Source organism: Podarcis pityusensis (genome assembly GCF_964106645.2).
Source record: "Podarcis pityusensis genome assembly, chromosome: 9".
NCBI classification, from domain to species: domain Eukaryota; kingdom Metazoa; phylum Chordata; class Lepidosauria; order Squamata; family Lacertidae; genus Podarcis; species Podarcis pityusensis.
In genome coordinates this window covers 73,003,949-73,017,725 of record NC_138034.1, presented here as the reverse complement: position 1 = coordinate 73,017,725, position 13,777 = coordinate 73,003,949, and the positions used below count along the sequence as shown (strand labels likewise).

The 13,777-nt window shown below is 44.5% G+C and overlaps 1 protein-coding gene across 1 annotated transcript in view; it reads right to left on the bottom strand.

Annotated features, from left to right (window-relative positions):
• The window catches only part of ATRN (attractin), a 158,927-nt gene that overhangs the window by 59,186 nt on the left and 85,964 nt on the right, over nt 1–13,777 (bottom strand). The window contains 4 exon segments of the mRNA XM_081020655.1: nt 4,408–4,565; nt 5,432–5,510; nt 7,331–7,425; nt 10,216–10,268. Of these exon segments, the coding sequence (XP_080876781.1) occupies nt 4,408–4,565; nt 5,432–5,510; nt 7,331–7,425; nt 10,216–10,268 (385 nt within the window).

Sequence of the window (13,777 nt, the reverse complement as noted above, 5' to 3'; positions counted from 1 at the left end):
AGTACAAAATTACTCAATTCCCACCACCAACTGAAGCCAGGAAGTGGCACAGGAGATTTGCATTTCACGATGGAGCTTGCACTTTTTTTAAAAAAAGTTTTTGTCACTGTGCTGTACACATGCTCTGGTTCCACTTATATTGTCCATCTGGTGCTTTGAGCAGGGTAAATAAGTGTGGGTATTGTATACCCTCCAACATTTCTCCAACGAAAATAGGGACGTCCCATTCCATAATGGTAATTTTACTGTTTATACCTCACAAATCTCACTGGGTTGCCGCAATAAAAAAAATCCTTCCAGTAGCACCTTTAAGACCAACTAAGTTAGTTCTTGGTATGAGCTTTCGTGTGCAAGCACACTTCTTCAGATACACAGTGTGCTTGCACACGAAAGCTCATACCAAGAACTAACTTAGTTGGTCTTAAAGGTGCTACTGGAAGGATTTTTTTTATTTTGACTATGGCAGACCAACACGGCTACCTATCTGTAACTGGGTTGCCGCAGTCACTCTGGACAACTTCCAACATATATAAAAACATAATGAAACATTAAATATTAAGAAAAATAACTTCCCTATACAGGATTCACTTCAGACGGCTCGGGGGTTGGATAACTCCATACCCTCCAACATTTTTCCAGTGAAAATAGAGACACCCTAAAGCAGGCATGCTCAATGTCCATTTCAGGGGCCTAATCCGGCCTGCCGGTCGATTTAATCCGGCCCCCGTGGCAGTATATGTCCTGGGGTAAAATCCTTAAAAAATCTCAGCAACTCTGGGGTAAAATTGTGGAAAAAGCTCAACAACTTTGGTCGGCCCTCACGCATGTTCACTTCATCAAATCCGGCCCTCTTAGAAAAAAGTTTGGGCACCCCTGTCCTAAGGAGAAGTGGGACATTCTGGGATCAAATAAGAAACCAGGACGGCTTCTCTAAATCAGGGATGTCCCTGGAAAATAGGGACACTTGGAGGGTCTGGTATTGTGCAAACCCCTCCAGGTTCTCCAGAAGGAACCTCAAGGGCAACAGCAACCCAAATCAGTCCAACAAAATGGACAGGTTAATAATACCTGCACCCTCAAACACTGATTATTGGGCACGAGACTCAGCTTGTAGCACTGCCAAGGAAACAGAAGTACCACTGACCTTACAATCCTCACTGCTGGTGTAAGGTCAGAACATACCACTGTCAAGTATGAGTGCCCATCACACTTATAAGGCTTTCTCATTCAGTCACCAATTGACAGAGCTTTCAAATGAGCTCCGTTTGGACTCCGATGTTTGTGCCACTACGTCAAACCAAACTACAGAACCGCTAGCACACACGGGGAGGAGAACTTTAACACTGGCACGTAAAACTGCTGACACAACACAATCAAAGGAGATTTGAAGTGTTTCCCATTACTAACTTGTCAGATATAGCGAAAAAATGAGCCAAGGTAGAAAAGGGGGGGGGGGCTTTACTTTGTTTGTTTGAACTGAGAGCCATCTGTAAAATTCCACTGCTGGTTTCTACAACTCAACTTCTTTGCTTCTCAGTTCGGAGGCTTCTAAAAACCACCAAGCTTAACCCTCTGAGATCACGACACCCTGTAACAACTCTCACCACTGGGCAAACCGACAGGCGGGGGAAGGATGGGGATCTGAAACATGAAACTGCCATTCTCATATATTACTTTGCAGATGATCAACACCTACAGTGATTATACAGCATGCAGAAGACGAATTTGCCAATTCTATTTCTAGAAAGGCTCATTCCACACAGCACGTGCCAAATAAACTGAATTAAAACTGAAACCATAAATAAGACAAACCGATTGCAGACTTGATTCATTTTCTAAATCAGAAATGAACCCTTTTTTATATAACAAACACCAACCATTCGCAGCGCAGACGGCAAACTGTATCCAACAAGAACTTACCCGTCTTCCCCAAAGGAAGTTGACAAACTAACTTAAGCAGACTTCACAATGTGGCTGTCACAAGCCAGAACCGACTCAGTAGACAGACACTAACTTCAAGTTTTTAAAAAACGGTGATCTACATTTTGCTAACTGTGAATTCTAGAGAGGTTTTTATAGAAGAGATTGCTTAAATGAAGGAAGCTGGGAGGGAGGGAGGGACATTCTACACCAATATACTTTTAAAACCAACTGGTGGTTTTGAAGAGAGGTGGAGCAATATTTTAAGGGTGGGAGCTCAGCACTGGCAAATGCACAACTATCAGTCGTACAAAAGAGCATTTATATGCTTGCAGCTTCCTAAAGAAAACCAGGCAGAGGGGAAAGGAGAGCCAGGAGGACAAGGAAGTCTTGAAACAGGAACTCCAGGACAAACAAGGGCGAGCGATCAAAGGACCAACATCTACGATGGATTCTTGCAATGGGCGGCTGTTCCCAGAGATTTTAAAAGCCTTATATCTGGCACACACCACAACAGGACAAAAACTTAAACGTCAGTTAACAAAGGAAGGAAAATGCGCCAGCACATTAATTAAGCTGCCCAAATTAAGAATACAAATACCGGCTTCAGGTTAAAATGAGAGAAAAGGAAAGGGACTAAGAATGGGTAAACAGCAAAACAAAAGGAATTACACTGAACATGTAATTTCATCCTATTTCAGTTCTCCACTGTGGGCCAAACTACATGCAGCACTAAATGCGCCACTTGGAAGCATATCAGGGTTTTTTCGTTTGTTTTTTAAGTTTAATAATGGGTGTGAGGGTCCCTAATTTCCATTGGGACCCTTTTCTCCCCAGTCTGAACGCTAGTAAAAAAAAATAATCTCCTGCCTCGGCTATTAGCTTTAGAGGGAAAGGCTATCATTATTGCCAATGAGTCCTTGGGGGCGGGGAATGAAAATTTTCCACTCTCTCCAAGTCGATGCACACATACACCTTCCTTTATGTATAACAGGGTCTGGCATTGTCCACGTGGCATTTCTGCCACTTGTCGAACTGCAACCCTTCTCCTTAATAATACAAGTTGGCTTTTTTTTTTTTACATTCCACCCCACTTCTAAACTTGGGGCAGGAGAGAGAGACCAAGAGTTGGCTGTACAGTTCCTCCGGCCATGTTCAGATTCAAACACATGGCAGGCCAAGTTCCTAAAGGGTTGATGGGCAGGGATTTGACCCATCTTTCAACACCCAACTCTTGCCAAAGGAGGGCACTGACAGGGAGTCTGGCCATACCAACAAGGAAGGCTGCACAAAAAAGGCTAGTGGGAAGTGTGATATCACTCACAATAAATAACTCTTTGCCAGGCTTGCTTACTGATTTAATTAGCAAGGATAGCGATACACAGTTCCTGCTCGCCTGCTGCCAACTGGTTAAGGTCACAGAGCCACCGTCCATGTCACTGCTTAAGTCCTTTGCGTACCTTTCAACTTGGAGCTTATCACATTTACATACAATTCATTTGCATCCATTTGTTGCTGTTTATAATATTTCTTATTCTGTCTGCTGCATTTACAGACTGCTTTTCGCCATGCATGGTCTCAAAACAGTATTCCGAACTTAACAATAGAAAGCGTAATGCTGGTGGTCAATGAAAGAGGTTTAAAGACTCTCTCAAGGCGAATCTTTAAAAAAAAAGTGGTATAAACACCGACAACGCTGGCCTCCAAGCACTCCAATTGGAGAACTGTCTTTACTAAAGGTGTCACGGGCTTTGAAGACACTCAGGATGCAAGGGAGAAATGTGCTAAGAGGAAGGCACACTTGGCAAACCCTCACTGTGATCAACTCCCGCCTGGAAACCTATGTCCCCACTGGGGAAGGACATGTGGATCCAGAATTGGCCTCCACAGTCACGGACCCACTGTTAAGACCATGTTCATGGAAGACAATCTTACTCAGCTACGAGAGATCATCAAAGAAGAAGAAGATAGAGAACCCCACCAGCGGGCATGGAGTTCTGCAGAGGTCCCCCACAAGGGAGGAAACCCAGGTAGGGAAGGGAGATGAAAGCACATACAGCAGAAGGGAGGGTTCATTCCATTATACAAGTACTCTGATCCAAGTTTTTAAAAATGGGGTTTGCACTAACAGACTGCTTCTCAAGATGGAGACCCTCTACTAGCACCGTCTGAATGGTCTCAAGTTGAAAGACAATAAAAATGCTGTGGTCCCATAAAACCTACTGCATTTAGCTGCCCAGGAGATCTCATAAGCAAAAACTGACACAATCTGAATTGCACTGAGGCTGCAGAGTAAGTTAGATCACAGCCAAAGCGTGATAATGGCAATAGGCGATGGCTTCTAGCATACAAATACATACAGTACGGGACATGAACATTTGTTGGAGTATCGGACATCAGCACAAACAAACAGAACAGAGTATACAGAACAGCTCCCATATATTCCAGTCATTCCCTAATGCTTATGTGAATGGAAGGCTCTCTTACCTGTATCTTTATTGGCCAGGTGAAGTTGCTCACGTAGACAAAGAAAGTGATGTTGGGATTGTTGCGGAAGTCAAATTTCTCATTGGAGAAGCTGTCCTTGTACTCCTTGATTTGGCTCTTTGAAACCACCGGAATCTCCTCCCCTGCCTGGGTGCCAGCTGTTGGGAGTATTTTAAAAGAAACATTCTCATCTGTCGGGAGTGAAGATTTTCAGGCTCAGGTTCAAATCCTCACTTGGCCACAAGGCTTACTTGGTGGCCTTGAGTCCCCTCAAACTAATCTACCTCAAAGCGTTGTTGGAAGGGCAAAATGGGTTGGGGTGAGAGGAGCCCTTGGGGCAAAGCCAAAATATAACTGAAATGAAATAACGATACACGTTTTTGTGCAAATCCTTGGTAACATTACAAGGGGTGCCCTTAAATTATACAGCAGCGCTAGTTGATAAAACAATAAAAATTATTCTGTTTCAACAAGACAGTACTGAGCTCAGTTTCATTACTGCGATTAAGAAACACACAAACGACTGTTGCATACAAAATTAACATTTCGGCTGCCAACGCAAGCATTCAAGATCTGGAAATCGGATAAACTGTTCTACTTCGTTTCTCAGATTATCTTTGGAGTGAAGTTATGCCTCAATATACAGACTATTACACGGCACAGCAGCCTTCTAAATCCCTAAGTCACCCATAGGGTATCTGCATATAAAGAGGCTATAAGCCAGAACTGGCTGCCTGAGCTGAGAGCTGCCTCTTGCCACCGGCTGAGTTGCTGTGCACCAACTGTGTGAGAAAGACGATCTGTCTAGCTAAGGAAATAGGAAGACTGGAAGCAGAACAATGAGGAGCAGGAAGTTGAGGGATGGAGGGTGCCAAGAGGCAATGGAAGGAGTTTGGGCTGTTCAAGGTCTATGAAAGAGCCAGGTCAGAGGCCACTGGTCTCTGATTTAAATATGCCACCACTGCTTTCCAGACATTTCTAGTTCAGACACCGGGCATTTGGAAACAGGAAGAATTGTCCTCACCTGCAAAACTTGTTGACCAAGTGATGTTGAGGTTGAAGTTTTTAGAAGCATTGATAAACATGTCCAGGTCTCTGTTTTGCTGATTTCAGGGAACAAAGAAAGCAGCACAGATTAATGGCTTGCACACAGAGAGAGCAGCTTCCATCAAGTTTTGTCAGAACTGCTTGGGCAAGAACAAAGGCATGCCAAAATCCCCCTAAAACAGCCCAATAGGATTCAAGCTTACCTGTGCCACATTAAAACACAGCACTGGTTAAGTTTCTGTTTGCCAAATATTTTTGCATTTTTTTGTATTTCAGGAAGTGGGAACATGGGATCCAAAATCCTACAATTTTACCCTGTGTTCATGAGACAGGAAGATTCTGAGTTGCACAGAATACCACTTTATTCGGGATTAAGAACAAGAAGGCTTAAAAAAAAAGCAAGCAGAAAACCCCACATTGGGTTATGCGTACACTTGTTCTCTGGAATTCCCAAAGTCACTTCCATAACAATATCCCAAGGAGCCATAGCAGGCACTACTAAGTAAATTAACCTTCATTCAGCATGGTCTGCAAAGAAAAATGTCCAATATGAAGTCAAGCAGCAGCAGGCCAGAGACTAAACCTGTGACGTCCCATAAAGGCAAGATAAATTTAAGAGATTCCAGTCACACTACGGTCAGACTAGCCCTCCCTATAATAAACTGAGCTTGGCCATTCTGAGTGGTCAACACAGAATAACAAAGAACAGCAGGCACAGAGGATTGGAACTACAAAGACTCAAGGGTACAGCCACAGCACAAATGTACCAGTGCTTTGCCCTCAAAATGCATTATTTCAGCGTGATTCCTGAAACCAGGGCTGTGACACCTTTTCTTAAGAAAAACTTATTTTCAGGAAAAAGTAAGAGGCATTTCCTAGACCAGCTCTCAATTAGCCCTTTAAAAGGGGGGGCATCTGCCTCCTACTGGTTAGAGCAGGAACCACAGATATATCTGGATCACTGCATAGAGACAAATACCCATTTGTGACTAAAAGTGTATTTCTTTAAAAATAATAATAATAATTGATTGCTCCTATGGATTCTCTGCAGTGCTGCTGCGATGTCAATATGGTTGTGTGGCTCCCTAATAATTGTTGGATTCTGCCATGATTAAAACAAAATTAAATTTAAAAACTTATTTTGTTTTTAAAATTACCAACTGTTCTCACGTGCCCCACCCTTCTGTGATACTGTGGTGTCAAAAGGTTTTTGTAAAAACTGGAGGACTCATCCCAAATTTGCCCATTGAAAAAAAATATTGGTTTTGGTGAGGTTTTTTTTAAAAAACAACAACAACTGACTTGCTTATGCCAAAATGTTTTTTGTGATCCCCCTATTCCTCAAGTTGTGTGTGTTTTTTTTATTTAAATAAGAACCGTGCCCACATTTACACATCTGTGACACATACTCTTATATTACTGTCCCCTCAAGGACTGGCCATGCAACCCTTGGCCTAGAAATGTCAGCCCCAAGGCCACAGGACTTCACACGCAGGAGTATAAATTATCAGTTACAACGGTCGCTGTAAGTTGACTCTCAGCATAACTGCAAGTTTTAAAAATAATTTAAATTTTAAAAAATTCAAAACCAGCCATTTATTACAGCAACGAACTCCACGGCTAATTACACGTACGCCTTGAGGTCATCAATATATCTCAACTTGAGTTCCCCATCACTAGGAACAGAACTGCAGGAGCCTCTCACACAGTGCAAAATGAGCACAGAACTGGAACTGAAAGGAGCGTGCATGAAGTCTTGTTGTGGGCGGGGGGGAGAGAAGAGTCGATCTCTGCATGCAGCCTACTGACCGTCGGCCAGAGAGAACCAGGGCATTTTAATAAACAACGTGAAATGCAATTGGGATAATTTACTAACCTCTTCAGGCGTCGCTACGAAATTGATTGCCGTGTAATAACGATCATCTTCTTGCGAAAGGCTGAAGGTGAACTGATAGTCGATAAGGAGAGTGTCTATATAAAAGTACACAAATTGGAGTTAGGTGCCGCCGTGGCATAAAGCCAGAGTCAGCCCGAGGCAGGAAGTTTGCTACTTGCTAGGATATAAATAAGGGACAGAGGATATAAGGGACGCAGGTGGTGCTGTGGGTTAAACCACAGAGCCTAGAGCTTGCCGATCAGAAGGTCGGCAGTTCAAATCCCCGCAACAGGGTGAGCTCCCGTTGCTCGGTCCCTGCTCCTGCCAACCTAGCGGTTCGAAAGCACGTCAAAGTGCAAGTAGATAAATAGGTACAGCTCCAGCGGGAAGGTAAACGGCGTTTCTGTGCGCTGCTCTGGTTCGCCAGAAGCGGCTTAGTCATGCTGGCCACGTGACCCGGAAGCTGTACGCCGGCTCCCTTGGCCAATAAAGTGAGATGAGCGCCGCAACTCCAGAAGTCAGCCACGACTGGACCTAATGGTCAGGGGTCCCTTTACCTTTACGATAGAAATACGAGCCTGTTGCACGGCTGGCCCTTGCATGTGAGCAGGAAGGCAGAGGGGGCGAGTGCAAGCAGATGCAGGGCAGCAGCCAAGAGTACAGACCACAGAGCCCCCAGGATAGCCTGGCCCAACCCAGTGCAGGCCCATCTAGCCACCTGCTCTCTATGTCTCAGCTCAGCAAATGAAGCAAGGATGACAATAGTAATGGGCTCCTGAAGCATGACTCAAATAATACAAAGGAAGCCTCTGAAAAACCTCACACTACACACATGCGGAATGTTGTTTTTGCAGGATGTTGCATGTGCCGCCATTACGCTCTGTCTGGTGGGAATGCGCAAGGAGGCTGGGCTCAGGTCACGGTACAACACCTGGCGTCTTCTCTGCTGGCTTTTCACCACTTCCTTAAGTCTTGTTTGTTCTTGTAGGCATTTAATTTATCTGGTTAATCCTTCATTTAGTTTTTATCTGCCGCTCTGTTTGCATTTTAGTTTTTAATTGGTTTTTAATGCCTTGTTTGATCGTTTTAAATTGTTTATGATTGCATTGTTAGCATCTATTAGAGGAAAAGGTGGGATGAAAATAGGCTCAGGCAAACAAACTGTTTGCATTTGCACAGCTATCTTTCTTTTCTTTTCGCTCTTTTGCTTTCAAGTGCCTCCTTAACACGTATCTGCTCGCTCCAACCGGCCCTCTTCTGTTTTTACAGCCTTTCCATTAATGTGACTTGACTTTATTATTAGATTGCAAGCCCACAGGCAGGATCGGAACTTTTAACTTCTTTTCAAGCACCTACAAATGCGAGGTGGGTGGAGATGTGTGTTCCTGCGTGCGCGCGCACTGAATAAAAAACACATCATTAATTCCACTGGAGGGTTTTGATCCTTATCCTTTATCCAATGGCAAAAATAATGACCAGGGTGCTTCAGAAGAAATCAGCAACCCCTTACACATATCTCTAAGTATCTTTATTTAAATGTATTTTTATGGACAGAATATGGCACAACTTTTCTGAATGTCATGGGCTGCAGAACAGGCCTCTGCATCACCAAACTGTCTAGACCAGCTTCTTACAGATATCCATTATGAGAAGCCTGCCGTCAACTAATAAAGCTTGCTGTTTCAATCTTAGTATCAAGTCCAACATCTCTGCAGCTCCCCCAGACATGCACCTTCCTTCTCCTTCCCTTCACCCTTCTCCTTCCTAGGATCCTTCTGCACTTTGCCTCTACAAGTACCTAACCACCTCTTGAGAAGGCAAGAGCAAACTGGATATAAGAGCAATTGCACCTGCAGCTGAAACAGCAGCCCATCAAGCCAAGACTGAAGCCCGTTTTGTCAACTGCAGTCTAAAACGCTGAACTACAGCTCACCTAGGAACAGCAACACTGGGTGCATCCATTTAGGGAAGTAGAAAGAGAGACAGACCCTCGCTCCAAGGGTGTCTGTCAGAAACGATCAGGCCAGAAGTTGCCAACCGTTTCAGACCCGTGGGCACATCTGCTAACCCAAGGAAGTGTCGCAGGAGCCACACTCGGACGCTACGACTAAGCACACACCGCAACCTATTCTGTTGGCTACAACAGAATGCTGCTTTCAGATCTAATTTCTGCATGGAGAGGACTTGTGGGTGCCCGGGACAGGTGCACAGATACCCCATGGTACCCCCTGGATTAGAGATCCAACACACATTATTTATATAGCACAGTTTGTGTGTTTGGCATGAGGAAATGGCAATAGAAATTAGTGGAGGGCAGGGGGGATACAGACTGAGGAGTGCAGGAAGAACTGGAGGCAGAAAAGGAAGTCACTAAGGGGAGGGAATGAACAGACTCAGAGAGAATGGGGTTGCTCCTACAAATATACATACAGTCGTACCTTGGAAGTTGAATGGAATCCGTTCTGGAAGTCCATTCGACTTCCAAAATGTTCAGAAACCAAAGCACAACTTCTGATTGGCTGCAGGAAGCTCCTGCAGACAATCAGAAGCCATGGGTGCCCCATCGAACAGTCGGCTTCCAAAAATAGTTCACAAACCAGAACAGTCACTTCTGAGTTCGCGGCGTTCGGGAGCCAAAATATTCGAGAACTAAGCTGTTCAAAAACCAAGGTATGACTCTGTGTGTGTGTGTGTGTGTGTGTGAGAGAGAGAGAGAGAGAGAGAGAGAGAGAGAGAGAGAGCAGCTCCAGAATAAGCAGCAGCCAACAGAGAAAGCAGCATATTGTTCTCTCCTTTTTATATGCCTTTGAGCTCATTTGCAGCAAGCTGATGATGTACAAGTACCAAGTTTACGTACAGGCAAAAGAAAAAACATTTTCACTCACAGTAGCACGTTCCTTTGAGAGGATTGCCTTGGTATCGGTTTTCGACCTCACACCTAGAAGAAAGAGCATGAGCAATGTTGACCTTCTGCCTTAATTTTCCCTTGAGCTTGAAATTGTAATGTTTGTTTGTTTGCTTTTCTTTTAAGTCACATCCAGCATGAACCAGGAAGAAAACCACTTCTTATTAAAAATAAAACAGCAGCATGCAAAGAGACGAAAGAACAAACAACGCGGGACCAACAGAGGCGACGCAAACCCGGTGGAAGAGTAATGAAACTGAAATTTGGAACACATTTGAGAACCTTGCCACTAACTTTAAAAGTTGCCTAAAATAATCTAAGAAGCTAGCTGGGAATAAGCAATACAAGAAACCACAGGCGGTGAAGAGCTAGGGAAATGATGGTTTGTTTCACTACATGTTTTGTAGAGCATGGAAAGTGTTTGAAGCAGAAACAGTTTATTTTTCCTGAGCATCAAAAAGAGAAACCAGGAGGGGGGGATATATTGTTCCTGGACCCTTCAGGACCAGCAGTTGTGCGACGGAGGGGTCCAGCCTCCTGAAAGACGCATCTATCCTTCAACTTGCATCTGGAGAGGGGTCATCTCTTCCCCCCTTCTGCCAGTTTTATACTGGTAGCTGGACTAAAGGCTTTTGCCTGTCTGGAGTCCCTATTGGACCATAAATTTAAAAGGTACTAATAAACTGGGGGTTATCCACATCTAGCTTCTTCTTCTTATTATTATTATTATCATTATCATCATCATCAATACAGTCATACCTCGGGATAAATACGCTTCAGGTTGAGAGCTTTTGGGTTGTGCTCCGCAGTGACCCGGAAGTAACGGAGAGTGTTACTTCCGAGTTTCTCCGCTCACGCACGCGCAGACGCTCAAAATGACGTCACATGTATGCGTGGAAGCGGCGAAACGTGACCCGCGCACGAGCAGACATGCTGTCACATCTTAGGTTCTGTTCGGGATGTGAACGGGGCTCCGGAACGGATCCCGTTCGCATCCCGAGGTACCACTGTACTCCGCCCATCCACTCTGAAAAAGGAGGTGGCATTTATGGCTGTGCTAAATGTTTCCTGTTTTTAATAATATTGCAGTCAAAACTACTGCTTTCCAAGCAGAACAGAAACTCCTACCTACCCCATATAGTTTTCTGTACTTTCTACTTTTGATAATAAAAAAACCCCAAATCCCTGTTCACACAGCATTGAACTAAATGACCCTTGTGGTCCCTTCCAGCTCTACAGGTTTGCTATTCTATGACACCATCTTAATGTAGGAATTTATTTTATTTTTTTCTAGCACCTATTTCCTGCTATTATTTCCCATGCACTGTTGCTGAGACGGCACCAGTTTTCATTTCCTGCTTATAGCTTCTTTCTAGAGTGACCTCCGGGCAATTGGGCAGCAAAACGCAAATGTGCTAATGTCATAATGCTACATAATCAATCAGATTTGGTTATATGCCGATATCTCTCAGAGCAAACAAAGCCAATTAAAGAGTGTGAGCAATGCTTCATAGACTGGTCACCCTGGTTATCACAGCCAATAATACATTATGTATTGAACGTGATGTCTTTGAGGACAGATGGGCTATTCGTGACCCTGCTTCTTGAGTAGGGGGGAAATTTTACCCCTTCCCAGAGTCTCTCAACTGGTGGGTGGACTTTCAGTACTGACAAAACAGTGTTCAACCAAACACACCCACTCCTCAAATCTAATAATTTTCCATCACATAACCCTGTAGCTCACTAAATCTTGAAAGCAGTGGTGGGAATAGATTCTTCAAATGTATATTGTGTTGCGCAAGTAACTTCATAGGACTCCTGAAGAGCAAGATCTTAGTTCTGCATCTCCACGGATCAGCTTTTTTAAAACAGGATTCAGGGTTTATAAAGTAGGATTGCTTTCTTCTTCTGAGCTGCAGAAGCCTGGGCAGGTTTAATCTCAATAGTGGGCTAAACGTTCAATGTAAGAATCAGCTCCATCTGGTACGCAGGCTGAGACCCTACCTGCCCACAGACTGTCTCGCCAGAGTGGTGCATGCTCTGGTTATCTCTCTCTTGGACTAGAAGAAGAAGAAGAGTTTGGATTTGATATCCCGCCTTTCACTCCCCTTCAGGAGTCTCAAAGCGGCTAACATTCTCCTTTCCCTTCCTCCCCCACAACAAACACTCTGTGAGGTGAGTGGGGCTGAGAGACTTCAAAGAAGTGTGACTGGCCCAAGGTCACCCAGCAGCTGCATGTGGAAGACTACTGCAATGCGCTCTATGTGGGGCTACCTTTGAAGGTGACCCGGAAACTGCAACTAATCCGGAATGCAGCAGCTAGACTGGTGACTGGGAGCGGCCACCGAGACCACATAACACTGGTCCTGAAAGACCTACACTGGCTCCCAGTACATTTCCGAGCACAATTCAAAGTGTTGGTGCTGACCTTTAAAGCCCTAAACGGCCTCGGTCCAATGTACCTGGAGGAGCGTCTCCACCTCCACCATTCTGCCTGGACACTGAGGTCCAGCTCCGAGGGCCTTCTGGCGGTTTGTTCACTGCGAGAAGCCAAGTTACAGGGAACCAGGCAGAGGGCCTTCTCGGTAGTGGCACCCGCCCTGTGGAACACCCTCCCACCAGATGTCAAAGAGAACAACAACTACCAGACTTTTAGAAGACATCTGAAGGCAGCCCTGTTCAGGGAAGCTTTTAATGTTTGATGCATTACTGTATTTTAATCTTTTGTTGAAAGCCGCACAGAGTGGCTGGGGAAGCCCAGCCAGATGGGCGGGGTATAAATAATAAATTGTTGTTGTTGTTGTTGTTATCATTATTATAGCATGAGAGCAGACTGCTGCATCAGGCCAATGGCCCGCCTAGTCCAGCACCCTGTTCTCACAATGGCCAACAAGATGTCCGTGGAAAACCCTCAAGCAGGATATGGGCACAGCAGAAATGCTCTCCCCTCTTGTGGCTTCCAGAACCTGGCATTCAGAAGCTTTGCTGCCTCCATCAGTGCATAACACACACAAAAAACCAGCACTATGACACATTCGGCTTCAACCATGTTACCCAAACCTGTCACCGCACCCCATCCAGTCCTCTGTTTTATTGCAGGCGTGTGCAGTAAGGTGCCACCGATGCATTAATAGTGCATTTGAAGTGGTTATCTATATATAATGCTCCCTCATTATTGAACGCACAATTTAACTCCACCAGTCCCATTGGTGGGTGTTCATGCCACCCCCAATTCCACCTGCCCTTTTCCCCCTGAGGGCAGGTTGGCTGCCCTATAATAAATAATAATAATAATAATAATAATAAAATTTTATTTATACCCCGCCATTCCCAGTGCAAAAACCGGGCTCAGGGCAACTAACAACAAATTTAAAACACTTAATTATAAAAGCAACATAAAATACAGTATAAAAACATGAATAACAATAAAATTCAAAAATCAAAAATCAATTTAGGGGAAATAAGCATTAGATAATCCCCAGGGCTAGTTGGCTGAATTGGTCCTACTTGGGCCAGCGAGGAGGCCAGGGGAGAATTAGCTG